Here is a 20,143-nt window from a genome sequence, read left to right on the forward strand (position 1 = left end):
TACCAGTACCCTCCTCAGCCTCACCAAACTGGTCCTCATCCTCAACAACCTTTCCTTTAACTCCATCCATTTCCTCCAAATCAATGGGTTGGCCATGGATACCCAGATGGGCCCTAGCTATGCCTGCCTCTTTGTTGGCTATGTCGAACAGACACTCTTCAGTACCTACACAGGAACTGTGCTCCAATGTTTCCACCGTTACATCGATGAATGCATCAGCGCTGCATCCTGCACCCAGGCTGAATTGGAGCAGTTCATTGACTTTGCCCACAACATCCATCCCACTCTCAAGTTCACTTGGTCCATCTTGGACACCTCCCTCCCCTTTCTTGGCTTCACCATTTCCATCTCTGGCGACAGACTCCAAACAGACATTTTCTACAAACCCACAGACTCCCCTAACTACCTGGACTACACTTCCCATCACCCAATGTCCTGCAAGAACTCCATCCCATTCTCCTAATTCCTTCACCTCCACCACATCTGCTTAGATGAGGAGACATTCCACTCACGAGCATCCCAGATGTCCACCTATTTCAAACAACGTGCTTTTCCTCCCTCTGTCTTCCAGATAGCCCTCCCACTCCCTTCCACTCCTCCCAGCCACCAAACAGATTCATTCCTCCCATTGACCAACCAGGTGGTACCCTCTATCTGTCTTCACCTATCCCCACTTTGCCACCCTGCCCACCCCAACACCCTTTATTTGCAGCTCCCTCTACACCCACTCCCCAGCCCTGAACAAGGGTTACACCGCACCGTCGACTTCTCTACCTCCTGAGTGGCTGAACACATCCTCCTGCCTATCTACTTTGGATTCCAGCATCTGCAGTGTTTTTGTCTTCAACTCTGCATCTCTCAGCATCCAGTGGAAACATCAGAAGAAAGACAGCTGAAGCAGTGAGCTGGCCACAGAAAAGTCACAAACAGCATCTCAACAGGGCAACCTGGAAACAAAGACTACTAAACTGTCTTTCCAGTCTTTTTTCCCTCTGCCCATAACTTATTTTACTCTGTCTGTCTGTCTGCCTGTGTACAAGGCAAATTTATATGGGGATTAGAGATATAATTAACAATGTTGTATGGCAATGGTTTATAACTGTTTACCTATAGTTAGAGCCTAAGTGCTTGTACTAAGCTTTTTATTGAAAATCTGTTGAATTGGGGATCCTCCTTTTTTATATAAATCTTTAACCCCTGTGATGACCCTAGAAATAGCAAGATTTCCAGTGTTCTCACCCAGCGAGTTGTAAGAATTGCATGCGACTTTTGAAATGAGCAGATCCATGTATGTTTCAGCAAGAGGGTGCAGTGCGAAGCATCTACTCCAGTGCTGGAAACACTGGAGTTGTTTGAAAATAGCTGAGCCTGGGATTTCTGGCAGGATCAAGAGTCAATCATGGTATGCACATGCATCAGTGAGATAATACATTGTGCAAAATTACTTCATTAAAATATTTTTCTGATGGTCAGTGCTTAATATTCTGGGAATCTAAGGCACTGGAACTATCGGAATTTTGGATGCCATCAGCCAATGATTGGTTACTCCATGCTCAAACTGCTGATGTTAACTATCTTTTTAATTTTCTTGGCATTGATTTAATTCATGTGATCAAGTCTTTAAAAGTAGACCGTGATGTCTTGACAAATTATGTTGCCTTCAAGGACAGGGCATCAGAGATGATCAAGGTTTTTGTGACAGCAGGCGGGACTTAAGGATGGCGTGTTGCCTTCCTGGGGCCAGGGTTAAAGACATCACAGACAGAGTGCAAGAAATCCTCAAGGACGAAGGTGAAGAGCCAGAGGTGGTGGTACATGTCGGCACAAATGATGTTGGAAGAAGAGGAGGAACATATTACAGCAGGACTTCGGAGAACTAGGAAGAAGGCTGAAAAGCAGGACGTCCAAAGTGGTTATCTCTGGTTTGCTTCCAGTTCCTTGGGCTGGTGAGGCCAGAAACAGGGAGATAATGGACTTGAACGTGTGGCTGGGGAACTGGTGCAGGAAGCAAGGATTTAAATTCTTGGATCACTGGGGTATGTTTTGTGGTAAGCATAAATTAGACAAGAGAAGTGGTTTGCACCTTAATAGGTTAGGGACCAGCATTCTGGCAGGCAGGTTTGCTACTGCAACACAGCTACATTTAAACTAAGTAGCGGGGGTGGGGAGGGGACAAACTGGATGTTTAAGAAGGAAATTGAAGGGAAAGTTAGAACAAGGGAAGTCAAGAAAGACAACTGTATCAATGAAGCAGAAAACTCGGAAAGGGATCATGCTGTAAGGTTGAGTGAAATAGGAATTGATGGGAAGAGTGAGAGCAGTAACAAATTAAGAATACTATATATGAATGCACAAAGCAGTAGACATAAGATGGATGAGCTTGAGGCTCTTTTGGAAATTGGCAGATACGATGTTGTGGGGGTAACTGAGATGTGGCTTCAAGTGGACAGGGCCTGGGAAATGAATATTCAAGGCTACACGTGCTATCGTAAGGACAGACTGACGGGCAGAGGGGGTGGGGTGGCCTTGTTGGTAAGGGATGATGTTCAATCCCTTGCGCGGGGATGTAGAATCAGGGGATGTAGAGTCAGTGTGGATAGAGCTGAGAAATTCTAAGGGTAAAAAGACCCTCTTGGGAGCTACCTACAGGCCCCAAACAGTAGTACGGAAGTCGGATGTAAGTTGAATCAGGAGCAGAAATTGGCCTGTCGCAAAGATGTTACTACAGTTGTTATGGGGGATTTCAACATGCAGGTAGACTGGGAGAATCAGGATGGCATTGGACCTCAAGAAAGAGACTTTGTGGAGTGTCTCAGAGATGGATTCTTAGAGCAGCTGGTGCTGGAGCCTACCAGGGAGAAGGCAATTCTGGATCTGGTATTGTGCAACGAACCAGAATTGATCAGGGATCTCGAAATGAAGGAGCCATTGGGAAGTAGTGACCATAATATAATTAGCTTCAATCTGCAATTTGAGAGGGAGAGGGTACAATCGGAAGTGACAATATTTCTGTTGAATAAAGGGAACTATGGAGCTATGAGGGAGGAGCTGGCCAAAGTTCAATGGTGCAATACCTTAGCAGGGATGACCGTGGAGGAACAATGGCAGATATTTCTGTGTATAATGCAGAAGATGCAGGATCAGTTCATTCCAAAAAGGAAGAAAGATCCCAGGAGGAGGCATGGGCAGCCGTGGCTGACGAGGGAAGTTAAGAAACATATAAAGTTAAAACAGAAAAAATATAACCTAGCAAAGATAAGTGGGAAAACGGAGGACTAGGAAGCTTTTAAAGAACAACAGAGGATTACTAAGAAGGAAATACGCAGAGGAAAAATGAGGTATGAAGGTAAACTGGCCAAAAATATAAAGGAGGATTGTAAAAGCTTTTTTAGGTATGTGAAAGGCAAAAAAAAGGTTGACAAAAATTGGGCCCTTGAATACAGAAACAGGGGAATATGTTACAGGGAACAAAGAAATAGCAGAAGAATTGAATTGGTACTTCAGATCTGTGTTCACTGGGGAAGACACAAGCATCTCCCTGAGGTAACAGTAGCTGAAGGACCTGAACTTAAGGGAATTTATATTTGCCAGGAATTGGTGGTTGGAGAGACCTTTAGGTCTGAAGGTTGATGAGTCCCCGGGGCCTGATGGTCTACATCCCAGGGTACTGAAGGAGGTGACTCGAGAAATCGTGGATGTGTTGGTGATTATTTTCCAGAGTTGGATAGATTCGGGATCAGTTCCTGCAGATTGGGGGGTGGCTAATGTTGTACCACTTTTTAAAGAAAGGTGGGAGAGAGAAAGCAGGAAATTATAGACCAGTTAGTCTGACCTCAGTGGTGGGAAAGATGCTGGAGTCTATTATAAAGGATGAGATTACGACACATCAGTAGTAACAGGATAGGTCAGAGTCAGCATGGATTTATGAAGGGGAAATCATGCTTGACTAATCTTCTGGAATTTTTTGAGGATGTAACTCTGAAGATGGACGAGGGAAATCCAGTAGATGTAATGTACCTGGACTTTCAGAAAGCTTTTGATAAAGTCCCACATAGGAGGTTAGTGAGCAAAATTAGGGCGCATGGTATTGGGGGCAAAGTACTAATTTGGATTGAAAGTTGTTTGGCTGATAGGAAACAAAGAGTAGTGATAAATGGCTCCATTTCAGAATGGCAGACAGTGACCAGTGGGGTACCGCAGGGATCAGTACTAGGACTGTAGCTTTTTACAATATATATTAATGATATAGAAGATGGTATTAGTAGTAACATTAGCAAATTTGCAGATGATACTAAGCTGGGTGGCAGGGTGAAATGTGAGGAGGATTTTAAGAGATTACAGGGTGACCTGGACAGGTTAGGTGAGTGGTCAGATGCATGGCAGATGCAGTTTAATGTGGATAAATGTATGGTTATCCACTTTGGTGGCAAGAACAGGAAGGTAGATTCCTACCTAAATGGAATCAATTTAGGTAAATGGCAGTACAAAGAGATCTGGGTGTTCTTGTACACCAGTCAATGAAGGTAAGTATGCAGGTACAGCAGATAGTGAAGAAGGCTAATAGCATGCTGGCCTTCATAACAAGAGGGATTGAGTATAGAAGTGAAAAGGTATTTTTGCAGCTGTACAGGGCCCTGGTGAGACCACACCTGGAGTACTGTGTGCAGTTCTGGTCTCCAAATTTGAGGAAAGACATTCTGGCTATTGAGGGAGTGCAGCGTAGGTTCACGAGATCAATTCCTGGAATGGTGGGACTTCCTTATGCTGAAAGACTGGAGCGATTAGGCTTGAGTTTAGAAGACTGAGAGGGGATCGGATTGAGACATGTAAGATTATCAAAGGATTGGACACTCTGGAGGCAGGAAACATGTTTCCGCTGATGGGTGAGTGCCGAACCAGGGGACACAGCTTAAAAATACAGGGTAGACCATTTAGGACAGAGATGAGGAGAAACTTCTTCACCCAGAGAGTGGTGGCTGTGTGGAATGCTCTGCCCCAGAGGGCAATGGAGACCCAGTCTCTGGATTCATTTAAGAAAGAGTTGGATGGAGCTCTCAAGGATAGTGGAATCAAGGGTTATGGAGATAAGACAGGAACAGGATACTGATTAAGGATGATCAGCCATGATCATATTGAATGGTGGTGCAGGCTCGAAGGGCAGAATGGCCTACTCCTGCACCTATTATCTATTGTCTATTGACTAAATGCTACTTTATACTTTGAGCCAGAAAAAACAATTCATATTCAAATCAAAAAACTTAACAAACTTCCTAAAGTAACAAACATTACACTGCCCTTGATCATCTCATTCTCTGAAATCATACAAAATGTTTTTTTTAACAACTAAGGGTATGTTTCTGTACTTTTCTCAGCCTGATAACATTTTAACCATCAGTCTGTCCTTTGTGGCGTATATTCCGTGAGGTCCTTCTTATAGTGCAAGCTCAGTGAATCTTCCAGCATTGTTTTAACTTGCCTTTCCAATTTCAGCACAAACCTCAACCCACATTCTAGTGTGGCAACCCGATTGAAACTTTTGGCCTCTTGCTGCTTTGTCTCTCCCACAGTCTGGTAGATTAACCCAGCTGTAACGTTTAAGATTAGATTCCTATAGTGTGGAAACAGGCCCTTCGGCCCAACAAGTCCCCACCGACCCTCCGAAGTGTAACCCACCCAGACCCATTTCTCTCTGACTAATGGGCAATTTAACAAGGCCAATCTACCTGACCTGCACATCTTTGGACTGTGGGAGGAAACCGAAGCACCTGGAGGAAACCCACGCAGACACGGGGAGAATGTGCAAACTCTACACAGACAGTTGCCCAAGGTTGGAATCGAAGCTGGGTCCCTGGTGCTGTGAGGCAGCAGTGCTAACCACTGAGCCACTGTGCTGCCCTTGGTGATATGGACACTCACCCATTGAAAGTCCATTTCTATGAGAATATGAATCTGATGTGCCTTGTATCCATGAAGAAATGTTAATTTCATACCTTCATGAGGCTAACTCTCTTTCACCTTAGAAGTAACTGAACAGTTTAAAGCACAAGAGTTTACAATGTAACATTCTCAATGTATTTCTGGAAATATAGAGACTCACTGTTCAGCCACAATTTGTACAGTGTATGTCATTGCCGCTTAGCATAAACTATTTGCACATTTTCTCAGTAAAACAGCATAGGCAACCTTTAATCCCTAACAACCAAATTGCTAGGCTTGCTGTCAGGCAGACTACAGAACAGATCACATGACCACCTTCAGTTTTCCTTGAATTAAAGACACAGTTCTGAAACATAACGAGTTTATATACCATGTAATTCTCACACAATGAATGCTTCAGAAAAGGTCTGCACTAAAGTTTACACAATTTGTTATTGGATGTATGAGTGGGACAATGGGCCATTCAATCTCTTGGTCCTGCTCCACCCAATTAGATCATGGCTAAACGGTACTTCCACTGCTGAGGCCTACCTGTTCCGAATTTCTTTCCATATCCTTACCTAACAAAAGCCGATCTTGATATTTTTGGGTGGATGAAATGATTAAATGTCCTTTCCTTCTTTTAAATCCTTTAGGAGAACATAAAATATCCTAATTAATTTTTAGGAAAAGAGAGTTGTCAGAAAAAAAAGGTTAATTAATTGAAGTTTGTGAGAAGATTTGTAGCTCGGGTGCTCGTTGTTGTAGTTCTGTTCGCCGCGCTGGGAATTGTGTTGCAAACATTTCGTCCCTTGTCTAGGTGACATCCTCAGTGCTTGGGAGCCTCCTGTGAAGCACTTCTGTGATCACAGAAACACTTCACAGGAGGCTCCCAAGCACTGAGGATGTCACCTAGACAGGGGATGAAACATCTGCAACACAAATTCCCAGCTCGGCAAACAGAACCACGACAATAATTCATTGAAAATTGCTGGTGCCGTGCAAAATCCACTGCAACAGTTTCTTAGCTCAGGGTGCTAAATAAGAGTCAAAATTGACTCAGAACATTAACTCTGTTTCCAATGTGTTAAGTGTCTCTCAGACTTTGTTTTTATTTCTTAAATCGACTGAGCTGGATAATACGGGTTTCTTTCATGCATGAACCCTATGCGTACTCTAGAGACACTTGTGTTTCATGCTACTCTTTTTCAAAAGAAAGTAAAGTCCCAAGGCCAATTCTGGGTTCGAATGACACGCTTGCTTTGTTTGTAGATAATCGAAGGCCAAGCATCGCCTTCTTTCAATCAGCATTCCTTGACAGGGATTGAAGTTTCTTATATTCCTGTTTTGAAACATAAAAACCATCTTCTGTTTTGCAGTATCTCCATGACTGTCTGTTCTACAATCCTGGCCATTGGTTTCATGCCATTGAATCTTTATATTTACTCAACTGCTTGGAAGTCAGAATCCAACAATTCCAGCAACGAGCCACAAACACCTTATAAAGAGATAGGTGATCAAAATTATTTGTCCATTCTTCTTTTTTTTAGTAAAATTTGAACCATGTTCACATGCTTTACTTATTGGATTGTAGCTGTGTTAAGGGCAAAGAACAGAAGGGTGGAGATAAGGATTGCTGGGGATTTTGGAAATTCCACTGTTTGTTAACATTTTAGAATGTTTTCACCATGTGTTGCTCAGAGCTGAGCAGCTTAAAGGTAAAAAGGGGGAGGGAAAATTAAGTACTATTATATTTGCCCATTATTTTATTTTGTTTTTATTGCAGCATTAATGTAATTTATCTTGATTATTACATTATTTATTCTTTTAGGTGCAAACAAGGATTGATCCAAAACTGCTTAGAAATCAACATTTGTAATTCAGCATAAAATTGATTTGGCACCAAAATAAAATTTATGTTTTCTGGATTCACCACTGGTTTGGAGATAAGTTTGACTCCAAGTGACTTTGGCTGAATGCCCAAGGCAATCCAGAAAACCAGCTGTATCACTTTTCATAAAATCTTTCTAGTGTAACAGGGAATTCAATACTCTTCCAAAGAGCAGGGAGAATGCTTAGTGTACTCATTGAAAGACTAGAAGCCTAAAGGAATAAGACCATAAGAAATTAGGCCATTCACCCCATCAAGTCTGCTCTGCTATTCAATCATGACTGATATGTTTCTCAACTCCATTCTCCCACTTTCTCCCCGTAACCCTTGATTCCTTTCATGCTCAAGAACCTATCTATCTCAGTCTTAAATATACTTAATGACCCGGCCTCCACAGCCTTCTGTGGCAATGAATTCCAAGGATTCACCACTCTCTGGCTGAAGAAGTTTCTCCATCTCTCCATTGTAAAAGGTCTTACCTTCACTCTAAGGCTATGGCCACAGGTCCTAGTCTCTCCTATCAATGGAAACATTTTCCCAACATGCATTCTGCCCAGGCCATTCAGTATTCTGTTAGTTTCAGTTAGATGTCCTCTCATCCTCTAAACTCCACTGATATAGACCTAGAGTCCTCAAACATTCCTCATGTGTTAAGCTTTTCATTCCTGGGACCATTTTTGTGAACACGCTTCAGGGTCAGTACATGCTTCCTGAGATGCGAGGCCCAAAACTGCCCACAATACTCCAAATGTGGTCTGACCAGAGCCTTATAGAGCCTCAGAAATACATCCCTGCTTTTATAATCAAGTTCTCTCAAAATAAATGCCATCATTGGATTTACCTTCCTGACTACTGTCTCAACCTGCAAGTTTACCTTGAGAGAATCCTGGACTAGAACTTCCAAGTCTCTTTTGCAGTTCAGACTTCTGAGTTTTCTCCCCATTTAGAAAACAGTCCATGCCTTTATTCTTCCTTCCAAAGTGCACATCCTCACACTTTCCCACATTGTATTCTGTCTGCCACTGCTTTGCCCACTGTCCTAACCTGTCCAAATCCTTCTGCAGCCTCCCACCCTCCTCAATGCTACCTGTCCCTCTATCTATCTTTGTATCATCTGCAAACTTTGCCACAATGCTGTCAATATCTTCATCTAGATCGTTAATGTATAAAGGGAAAAGTTGTGGTCCCAACACAGCCTTGCAGAATACCACCTGTCACTGATAGCCATCCTGAGAAGGACCCTTTCATCCCCACTCTCTGCTTCCTGCCAGACAGCCAAGCTTCAATCCATGCTAGCACCTTGCCTCTAACACCATGGACCTTTATCTTACTCAATAGCGTCCTGTGTGGCACCTTTCAAAGGTCTTCTTGAAGTCCAGGTAGATAATATTCATTGGCTCTCCTTGGTCTAACCTGCTCATTACTTCCTCAAATTAGTTCTAGCAGATTTGTCAGGCATGATGTCCATTGATGAAACATACTGACTTTGCCTTATTTTACCATACACTTCCAAGTGTTCAGAATGTCATCCATCACAGTGGATTCCTGGATCTTACCCATGACTGAGATCTGGCTAAACGGATTATAATTTTCCACCTGTTACTCCCTTTTTAAACAGGGGTGATTTTCTAGTCTTCTGGAACCCTCCCTGATTCTAGCGATTCCTGAAAGATCACCACTAATGCCTTCACTGTCTCTTCAGCTATCTCTCTTAGAACTCTGGCATGTAGTCCATCTGGTCCAGGTGATTTATCCACCTTCAGGCCATTCAGCTTTTCTAGCATCTTCTCTTGGGTGATGGCCACCATTCTCAGCTCTGCCCCCTCACTCTCTTGAATTTTTGTGATATTACTTGTGTCTTGCATGGGGAAGACTAAAACAATGTAATTATTCAGTTCCTCAACCATTTCCTTGATCCCCACCACTCATTGTGTAGCATCATTTTCCAGTGGCCCAACATCCACTTTTGCTTCACTTTTGCCCTCCATATAGCTAAAGAAGCTCTTACAGTCTTCCTTTATATTATTGGCTAGCTTACCCACATATTTAATCTTCTCCCTCCTTTTTTTTTGTTGCCTCCTGTTGGTCTTTGGAAGCTTCCCAGTCCTCTGGTTTCCCACTGCCCTTTGCCACATTATATGCTTTGTCTTTTGTTTTTATGCTATCCCTGACTTCCCTAGTCAGCCATGGTTGCCTCATCCTCCCTGTATCATGCTTCTTTTTTCCTCAGAATTAATCTCTGCTGCTGTATCTCTTGAATTATTCCCAGAAGCTCCTGCCATTGCTGTTCCATTGTCTCTCTTGCTCGGCTCCTCTCCCCATCAATTCTACTAAGCTCCTCCCTCATGGCTCTGTAGTTGCCTTTATTCAGCTGTAATGCCATTACCTCTGATTCTATACTCTTCTTCTCAAATTGCAAAGTGAATTCAATCATATTATTATCAGTGCTCCTAAGAGTTCCTTCACCTTAAACTCCTTTAGCAAGTCTGCCTCATTACACAAAAATTGGTATTAAAAGCAAATTACTGTGGATGCTGGAATCTGAAACCAACAAAGAGAAAATGCTGGAAAATCTCAACAAGTCTAGCAGCATCTGTAAGGAGAGAAAAGAGCTGACGTTTCGAGTCTAACTGACCTGTGTCATTGGGTATTGCCTGTTCCCTAGTGAGCTCCACCACAAGCTGCTCCAAAGAGCCACCTTGGAGACATTCCACTCCCAACCTGATTTTCCCAGTCCACCTGCATACTGAAATCCCCATGATCACTGTAACTTTGCCTTTCCCACACATCTTTTCTGTCTCCTGATGTATCTTGTGCCCCAGCTCATGACCACTGTCTGGAGGCCTGTACATAACTCCAATTGTTTTGTTTTTAACCTTTGTGGAGCCTCAATTCTACCCACTCAGATTCTACATCATCTGACCCCACTACATTCCTTACTAATGATTTAATTTCATTTCTTATTAAAAAGGCAACCCCACCCTCTCTGTCCACCTGCCTACCTTTTTGAAAGGGTACATATCCTTGAATACTCAGCTCACAATCCTGATCCCCTTGCAGCCACATCTCCATGATGCCCACCACCTCATACCTGCCAATATCGATCTGCGCTACAAGCTCATTTACCTTACTCCTCAAACTGCATCCATTCAGATATAACACCTTCAATACTAATTTAACCGTCCCTCTTCTCATTATCATTTGTTTGCCCAGTGTACTTGAAGTTTGATTGCTCACCCTTTCCATACACTCTGTCTATTTGTGTCTGCGCTGGAGTTTTTAATAACCCTGGCATGGTGGCTCAGTGGCTAGCACTGCTGCCTCACAGTGCCAGGGGCCTGGGTTCAATTCCCACCTCAGGCAACTGTCTGTGTGGAGCTTGCACATTCTCAACGTGTCTGCGTGGGTTTCCTCTGGGTGCTCCGGTTTCCTCCTGCAGTCCAAAGATGTACAGGCCAGGTGAATTGGTCATGCTCAATTGCCTGTAGTGTTAGGTGCATTAGGCAGGGGTGAATGTAGGGTAACGGGTCTGGGTGTGTTGCTCTTCGGAGGGTCAGTGTGGACTTCTTGGGCTGAAGGGCCTGCTTCCACACTGTAGGGAATCTAATCTCCCAAGTTCTGCACTCTTACCTCCTCCCTTAATTTAGGTTTTCTAATTGCTCTGGTAACTCAACCCTTTTAAGTTTAAAGCCCTGTCCACAGCCCTAGTTATGCAATTCGCTAGGACACTGTGGGCGGCACGGTGGCACAGTGGTTAGCACTGCTGTCTCACAGCGCCTGAGACCCGGGTTCAATTCCCGACTCAGGCGACTGACTGTGTGGAGTTTGCACGTTCTCCCCGTGTCTGCGTGGGTTTCCTCCGGGTGCTCCGGTTTCCTCCCACAGTCCAAAGATGTGCGGGTCAGGTGAATTGGCCATGCTAAATTTCCCGTAGTGTTAGGTAAGGGGTAAATGTAGGGGTATGGGTGGGATGCGCTTCGGCGGGTCGGTGTGGACTTGTTGGGCCAAGGGCCTGTTTCCACACTGTAAGTAATCTAATCTAATCTAAAAAGACTCTGGTCCCAGCACAGTTCAGATGAAGACCATCCCATTGGAACAGGTCCTTTCTTACCCAGTACTGGTGCTAATGTCCCATGGATTCAACCCATTTCTTCCAACCAATCTTGGAGCCATGCATTTACCTGCTTAATCTTATTGACCCTGTGCGAATTAGCTCATGTCTCAGGTCGGAATCCAGAGAATATTACCTTTTTGGTTCTGCGTTTTAATTTAGCACCTAGCTGTTCATACTCTCTTAGCAGAACCTCTGCCCTACTTTTATCTATGTCTTTGGTACCTATGTGGACCACGACCACTGGATGTTTATCCACCCACTGCAGGTTCCTCTGTAGCCCAGATGAGATATCCTGAACCCGAGCACCAGGCAGGCGACACAACCTTTAGGTCTCTCAAACCTGATCACAGAGAACAATGTCTATGCCTCTACACTATCCCCAATTACAATGACATTTCTCTTCTCTCCCCCAACTTGAATGGCCCCCTGCACGAAGATGCTGTGGCCAGTCAGCTCATCCTCCCTGCAGTCCCCATTTCCGTCCACACAGGGAGGAAAACTCTTGAACCTGTTGGACAAGGACAGGGGCTGAGGCTATTGTGACTCTACTTCCTGGATCCCTTTACCTGCCTCACTCACAGCCATACCCTCCTGTCCCTGACCACTCGCCGAATTTGAGTTAGTCAGTCTAAGGGATCTGACTGTCTCCTGAAACCTCATGGATAACATGAGCTTTCTTTAGATTAGATTCCCTACAGTATGGAAATAGGCCCTTCGGCCCAACAAATCCACACTGACCCATCCCCTGACCCTATATTTATCTCTGACCAATGCACCTAACACTATGGGCAATTTATCATGGTCAATTCACCTAGCCAGCACATCTTTGGACTGTGGGAGGAAACCCACGCAGACATGGGGAGAATGTGCAAGCTCCACACAGACAGTCGCCCGAGGCGGGAATCGAATCCAGGTTCCTGGTGCTGTGAGCCACCATGCTGCCCTCTAAGTCATTGTTCTCAGGGTTCTGTAACATCTGTGTGCTGACCCTCAGCTAGATTGATTAGGTGTGGCATAGAAGAACCTAACCTATTAATTAAATAATGTAAATAGGAAGGTGGTGGGAAGGGTGGTACCCTATGTAATGGAATTCAGATTCTGTGCCTAGATTTTAAACCAACTCCACATTATCTACAAACTAACTTCATACCATCCTAGACCTCCATAATCTCCTATGATTACTTTGTACATGGCAATATTTTGGATGCTGCCCAGGCCTAAGGCTATTACCTTTGGTGTATAAACATACAAACAATGAACAAGAATCGGCCACTTAGGCATCTGAACCTGCTTTGTTATTCAATAAGATCATGGCTGATTGATTTTAACCTCAACTATACATGCCCTCATATCTCTGAAAGTCTTCTAGCCCTTTGGTAATGTAGGAATCTGTTCTTCTGTCCCGTCTTATTCCCTTCACCTACTGAGGTCAATTTTGACTTCCTCCATCCCAACCATAACTTCTACTATACTTCTACTTTTCTGTGGTAACATCAGCTGGTAGGGGAATTGAACTTGTGACATTGGTATTACTCAGCATATGGTGAGATCACATCTCCGTTCAGCTGTCTGCAGTTTAGGAACAGTTTCTCTAGTTGTCCGTATATGTCTGTGGTTGTGACCATATAATGGTTCACTCATGTTCATTGCCTATAATTGAGATGACAAATATTTTATACAGGTTCCAAGATGCACATCCAGCGATGTGCAGGTTAGGTGGATTGGCCATATTAAATTGCCTAGGCGAAAGGGAGGACTGCAGATGCTGGGGAATAAGGCTTCATTCTTGATGAAGTGCTTTTGCCTGAAATGTCGATTTTTCTACTCCTCGGATGCTGCCTGACCTGCTGTGCTTTTCCAGTGCCATACTCTTGGTATATTCAATTGCCCCATAGTGTCCAGGGATCTGCAGGTTAGGTAGATTAGACATCAGAAATGGGAGGTTATGGGAATTGGGTGGTGTTCTGGGTCTGGGTGGGATGCTCATGGGATGGTTGGTGCAAACTCAATAAGCTGTATGGCCTCTTCCTGCATTGTAGGAACTCCTTGATGCTACGCTACTTGGGCTGACTCTTGTTGAGAGCATTGAATGTTTGCACTTTGATTGGCTCTGCAATGTTCAACTCTAGAAAAGATTTAGCAATTTTATTAAAGTGGAAATTGACTGTCATTTCACCTTGTATTTTTTACTCATTTCCATTAATATCTCGAGCTTCACTAGCTTTTTTTTTCTTGGAAGAGTACTTTGGGTGCAGTGTGATGCTAGTCTTTGAATTAAACTGCTTCCTAACCTTGAATAGTAGTGTTTCTCCATTTGCTATTACCTCGTATGAGTCAGCGTTGAAGTTGTTAAATTTCTATTGAAGTCCTTTGCCAATTTTCGCTGCCATTTTAGTCTTACTGTTTGTCTAAGGATATTCTTGAGATGACACATCTGTATATCGGTTTCTCTTATTTGAATATTACATCCAGATGATAGCTCTGAAAAGGTTGGACCCCACTGTCTCTTTGACTATCCCCATAAATATTATTGATTAGAGTTCACATACAAAGAGAACATGCAGCTACTCCTTCTCTATCTGAGTGTCATGTATTTTACATTAATGCCCTGGATGCGGTTGCAACTGGTGTCCTTGCTAAATAATGGCTGAAAATAGACATCATCATTGACATTATAGTACCTTAGCACTGGTATTGTCACCATAAATAGTTCTTTTCTAATGAAAGCTGCTTCTTGTTATAATTCTTAATACCACTGCATGCATTTAGTAGTGAGATTTTCTTTTAATTTGGTCAAGGATGTGGGGAATCACCAAGGGTAAACCATATTGCTATAAGTGTATGCTCACATGTAGACCAGATCAAATGCCAGATTTCTTTCCTAAAGAACATGAGGGAATCAAATATGTTTTTAACAATGTCTAACTGTGGTTACATCGTTGCTATCAGGCTAGGTTTTCAATTCCAGATATTTCTTTAATTCCAAATTCGCTACCTGCCTGGTGAGACTCAATATCATCGTTCTAGATATATTTCACTCCCCTCCCCTATCAGCATTCTGGAACGGCCACTCCCTCCACGACTCCCTCGTCAGGTCCACACCCCTCCACCAACCCAACCTCCACTCCTGGCACCTTCCCCTGCAACCGCAAGAAATGCAAAACATGCGCCTGCACCTCCCCCCTCACTTCCCTTCAAGGCCCCAAGGGATCCTTCCATATCTGCCACAAATTCACCTGCACCTCCACACACATCATTTACTGCATCCGTTGCACCCGATGTGGCCTCCTATACATTGGGGGGTTAAGCCGCCTACTTGCGGAACGTTTCAGAGAACACCTCTGGGACACTCGCACTAACCAGCCCAACCACCCTCTGTCTGAACAGTAACTCCCCCTCCCACTCCGCCAAGGACATGCAGGTCCTTGGCCTCCTCCATCACACAATGCCTGGAGGAAGAGTGCCTCATCTTCCGCCTAGGAACCCTACAACCACACAGGATGAATGCAGATTTCTCCAGCTTCCTCATTTCCCCTCCCCCCACCTTATCTCAGTCCCAACCCTCTGACTCAGCACCGCCTTCTTGACTTAAATCTTCTTCCCGACCTCTCCGCGCCCATCCCCTCTCCAGCCTATCACCCTCACCTTAACCTCCTCCCACCTATTGCATTTCCAACGCCCCTCCCTCAAGTCCCTCCTCCCTACCTCTTATCTTAGCCTGCTTGGCACACCCTCCTCATTCCTGAAGAAGGGCTTATGCCCGAAATTTTGATTCTCTGCTTCTAGGATGCTGCCTGACCTGCTGCACTTTTCCAGCAACACATTTTTCAGCTCAAATCCATGTCCCGAGAACATTCACCGGGTGTCCTGAATTATCAGTCTAGTGACATTCCAAGGATGTATAGGTTGGTGGATTGGCATATGAAATGTAGGTTTATTGGGATAGGATAGGGTGGTGGGTCTGGGAGGGATGCTGGAGTGTTGGACTCGATGGGCTGAATGGCCTATTTCTACACTGTAGAGATTCTGTGATTCTGTAATTACCACTGTGCCACTGTTGTCCCTCCATGCAGTGTTGACACTCAGATGGCAAATTAGTCAAGAACTTTGCTAAATTGTTCACAAATCCCACAAATTATCATGCTGCTTAGTCACTGCATCTCTGCTATAGCTCTTACTTTGTCAAAATCTGCGTGAAGTCCCTTTGCTGTCAGTACATGACTTGCGTAATTGGATTCAGGTTGTGAATTGCATCTTTTCTTGTTCAGCTTCAGGTTCCTGCACCAAGCTCTCTTTAGGAGTCATATTAGATTTTGATTGTGGTCAAAGATGGCTTCTTCCATTGCATTTCCATATCCACGGACTAGCAGATTATTCACAATAACATTCCCTTTTGAAAATCACCAATTCTCTTGTGTGCTGTGTTGATACTGTTCTTGGGCAATGACAATGTTAACTGGCATACACACTCAGGTGTCTGTCCCACTGGTGTCTAGACTGCAGTCAGAAAACTACTTCTTTCATCTAACTTCACTTACCTCTAAACGGCCGTTGCACTAATGGTTGTGAAATAATTTGTTGTGTCAAGTTGTAGCATAAGTTCTTTAATGGTTGGCATGTTGAGATCTTTGGTTCAATGTATACTCTCAGTTATTTTGGGCATTTTTCACTGATACCGCACTGCTAACCCAGACTGTAGTAGTTATCTCTTCTTAATTATTCACTTCTTTTATTTTGTTTTTCAAGTTCAACTTGAAGTCTGGAATTCCCCTCAGTAGATGCTAAGTTGGTCTCACACACTAATTTACTGTAAGTTAATATGCACCTAGAAGAATTCGAGATCTTTGTCATTTGCTAGGATTTGTTTGGCAGTGGATGACTTTGGAGTGGCCTTTGAAATGCTGAAAATTTCTTCTAGATACATGCAGTGTTACCAATACAAGCTTTAAACTTATTTCAACAGAGTGGATTTTACTTAACTTCAGTAATCTCGAATGCCATATCCTCATTCTCCCCATAACATTGAGTGTCAGCTTTATTTGGCCTCTTGGGTTAAGCATCGTTCAGCTTTGGCTCACAATCTCAAGCCACTTCACCCAGTTCTGTGAAGCTTACGATGTTGCATGAAACATCAGTGTTTGCCTGACACTTCATATTCACTTGATGCTGTCTTTCTGTTGTCATCATTCTCACAGTGTTAGACAATTTTCCACTCTTAGATCTGTCAATACCAACCTGATCTATCACGTAGAGTGCTTTGTTGGTGTCACTGGCTGACATCGCTCCAGCAGCCACCTTTATATTTTGCTTCTTATTAGCTAGCTTTTCATAAATCAAGCTGATCAGTTATGAGCCTGGAGCAGGTGGGACCTGAACCCGAGCCTCCTGTTTCAGAAGTAGAGACACTACCACTGCACTACAAGCACCTACTTCGGACTAGCTAAGCACTTAATGTGCAATTTGTTTCATCTTCTTACAATTAAAGCACTGCTTTCTCTGTGATGGAATGCTTTTGTTTCTTTTATGGAACAACTTCCATAATATTTACCTTTTGCCCTTTGGCTTTGATGTTTCTGCTTGTCCTTTTGCAAATACTTATTACTTTTTTTTTCAATATGTTATTTTTATTTGGCTGGAATGTCTCTGAGTATAATGCAAAGCCTTCTCTCTTCTCCTACTGATATGCGAGAGATGATGATTGACAACCTCAGAGCTTCTGCACATTAATAGCTTTCTTGAGAGTAGATTTATTGTCCCTCAGTAGACATGCCCGCATGGCATTAAGAAAACCTTAATTCTGACAAAGTCGTCTTTCATTTATCCCCACGCAGGATTTTGTTGGATAGTGGAGTGGTATTACGTACAAATCAATTGCCTTCCTCCCCACCTGGGGTGGCATGGTGGCTCAGTGGTTAGCATCCAAAAGAGAAAATGCTGGAAAATCTCAGCAGGTCTGACAGCATCTGTAAGGAGAGAAAAGTGCTGACGTGGTTAGCACTGCTGCCTTACAGCACCAGGGCCTTAGGTTTGATTTCAGCCTCGGGTGACTGTCTGTGTGGAGTTTGTACATTCTCCCCATGCCTGAGTGAGTTTCCTCCCACAGTCCAAAGATGTGCAGGTCAGGTGAATTGGCTATGTTAAATTGCCCATAGTGTTAAGTGCATTAGTCAGAGGGAAATGGGTCTGGGTGGGTTACTCTTTGGAGGGTCAGTGTGGACTGGTTGGTCTGAAAGGCCTGTTTCCACACTGTTTCTTCAAAATCTCTCCTGTCTGGGTTCTCTCCTCAGCGAGGTTGAGGGTGCAATACAACTTGCAGCACTTACTACCCTGCACTAATAACAGGGTGGATGCCTTTATTCACTTAATCTTTTTATTTAATTTTGTAGCTATTGCACGGTGTTGCCATGGAGAATGGAGGAGTTTTCCAATTCTATCACAAATCTTCTTTTGTTTCCAGAGCAGCAATGAGTGGAATATTCACAGCCATTCTGAATCACCCTTCACTTCAAAACCACAGACCACCATCTTGATTCTTTCTTGCTTTTTACAGTAATTAGCTCTCTTACAGTTTTGAAAGTTCACTTGATCCAGGTTGCTGCTTCTGATAGTATGTTTCATAAAGGGCACTCACATTCTTTCTAAAGAGTGGCAATCAGGACTGGATGCAATAATTTAGTTGTGGTCCAAATAGAACTTGATAAAATGTTTAAAATAAGCTCCCTGTACTTTCTACCTCGATTTCTGAAACACCCTATATGCTGATGGATGGAATGTGTTGAGGTTCAGATGGTGGTACAGTAATTGGAAGTGGGATTGTAAGGCAGAATTTATTACATTGGGGAATTATAGTATCCAGGCCCACTCAATCATGGGAGTGGGTTCATGTTAATCTCCTGTCAGCAGAAAATCTCCCAATTAAGTTGTAGCTTTTGGGGGTGGGGGAAAGGGGCGTGGTTGGACAAAATATCATCTGCTTATGGTAAAATGTCAATTCGGTTTGTTAATAAACCAATTGGCCACAGCCCCTTGATAAATCAATGGATTAATCAGAATTGCATGGATCTCATGGAAACATTTTTGGCTAATAAATCCTGTCTCTGATTGGCCCGCTGCTCTTGAAAAGTACAGGATTCTCCCCACAATGTTGGTAACCCCAGGAAATGCCTAAGGCTGACCACTTCAATGATTGATCAGTACTTAATTTGGTCAGACTTCCTCCAGGAAAGCAACCTGGTTGTCCCATTAGTGGGACAGACTCCTGATCTCATTAAATATTACTTGTGTCAATTTGTTATATTGTTTGAGGGCACTGGAGAAATGTCCTCAGCTAAGCCCCCTGGTTGGCATTCTCCTCTCACATGGCTTCTATTAGCTATCTCTGTAGTTTCTTTCTCCTTATAGAGGTTTATGAAATTATGAGGGGCATGGATAGAGTAAATAGACAAAGTGTTTTTCCTGAGGTGGGCAAGTCCAGAACTAGACTGCATTGGTTCAGGGTGAGAGGGGAAGAAAACAATTTAACAAGTGGCCTAACTGATAACATATACAAATCTTTCAATAAAGTCCCACATAAAAGATATTAGTATTTAAAATTAAAGTGCATCGGATTAGGAGTAGTGCACTGACATGAATAGAAAACTGTTTGGCAGACAGGAAACAAAGAGGTAGAAGAAAAGTGTCTTTTTGGAACATCAGGCAGTGATTTGTGGAGTACCATAAAGATCAGGCCCTAACTATTCTCAATATATATTAATAATTTAGATGAGGCAAGTAAATGTAATATCTCACTGTTTGCAGATGGGTGGGAGTGTCAACTGTATCAAGAATGCAGAACTGCTTCAGTGTGATTCAGAACAGTTGAGTGAGTGGACACATGCATGGCAGATGAAGTATAATGCAGGTAAATGAGAGGTTGTGCACTTTGGTAGCAAAAACAGGAAGGCAGATTATTATCTGAATGGTGAGAGTTTGGGAAAGGTGGGGGGGGGGGGGGCGGGGGCAGGGGTGTGGTGGTGGTGCAATGAGACCTGGGTGTTCTTCTCCAGCAGTTGCTGAAAGTAAGCATGTAGATGAAGCAGGTGGTAAAGAAAACAAATAGGATGTTCTCCTTCATAGAGAGAGGATTCGAGTGCAGGAGCAGGATGGCTTGTTTCAATTGTACAGGTAATTTGTGAGACCATATCTGGGAGATTGTGTGCAGCTTTGGTCTCCTAAACTGAGGG

The 20,143-nt window shown here is 43.4% G+C and overlaps 1 protein-coding gene across 2 annotated transcripts in view; it reads left to right on the plus strand.

Moving 5' to 3' along the window:
- Positions 1-20,143, plus strand: part of LOC132820094 (sodium-dependent organic anion transporter-like) — a 58,677-nt gene that overhangs the window by 11,661 nt on the left and 26,873 nt on the right. Inside the window, exon 2 of one of the 2 annotated variants that reach the window (XM_060832017.1) lies at positions 7,296-7,429. The exons of the other annotated variant lie outside the window; for it this stretch is intronic. Within the exon in view, the coding sequence (XP_060688000.1) occupies positions 7,296-7,429 (134 nt within the window). The remainder of the gene's footprint in view (positions 1-7,295; positions 7,430-20,143) is intronic. 2 annotated transcript variants of the gene reach the window in all.

This window comes from Hemiscyllium ocellatum, chromosome 1 (genome assembly GCF_020745735.1).
Source record: "Hemiscyllium ocellatum isolate sHemOce1 chromosome 1, sHemOce1.pat.X.cur, whole genome shotgun sequence".
Classification (NCBI taxonomy): Eukaryota; Metazoa; Chordata; class Chondrichthyes; order Orectolobiformes; family Hemiscylliidae; genus Hemiscyllium; species Hemiscyllium ocellatum.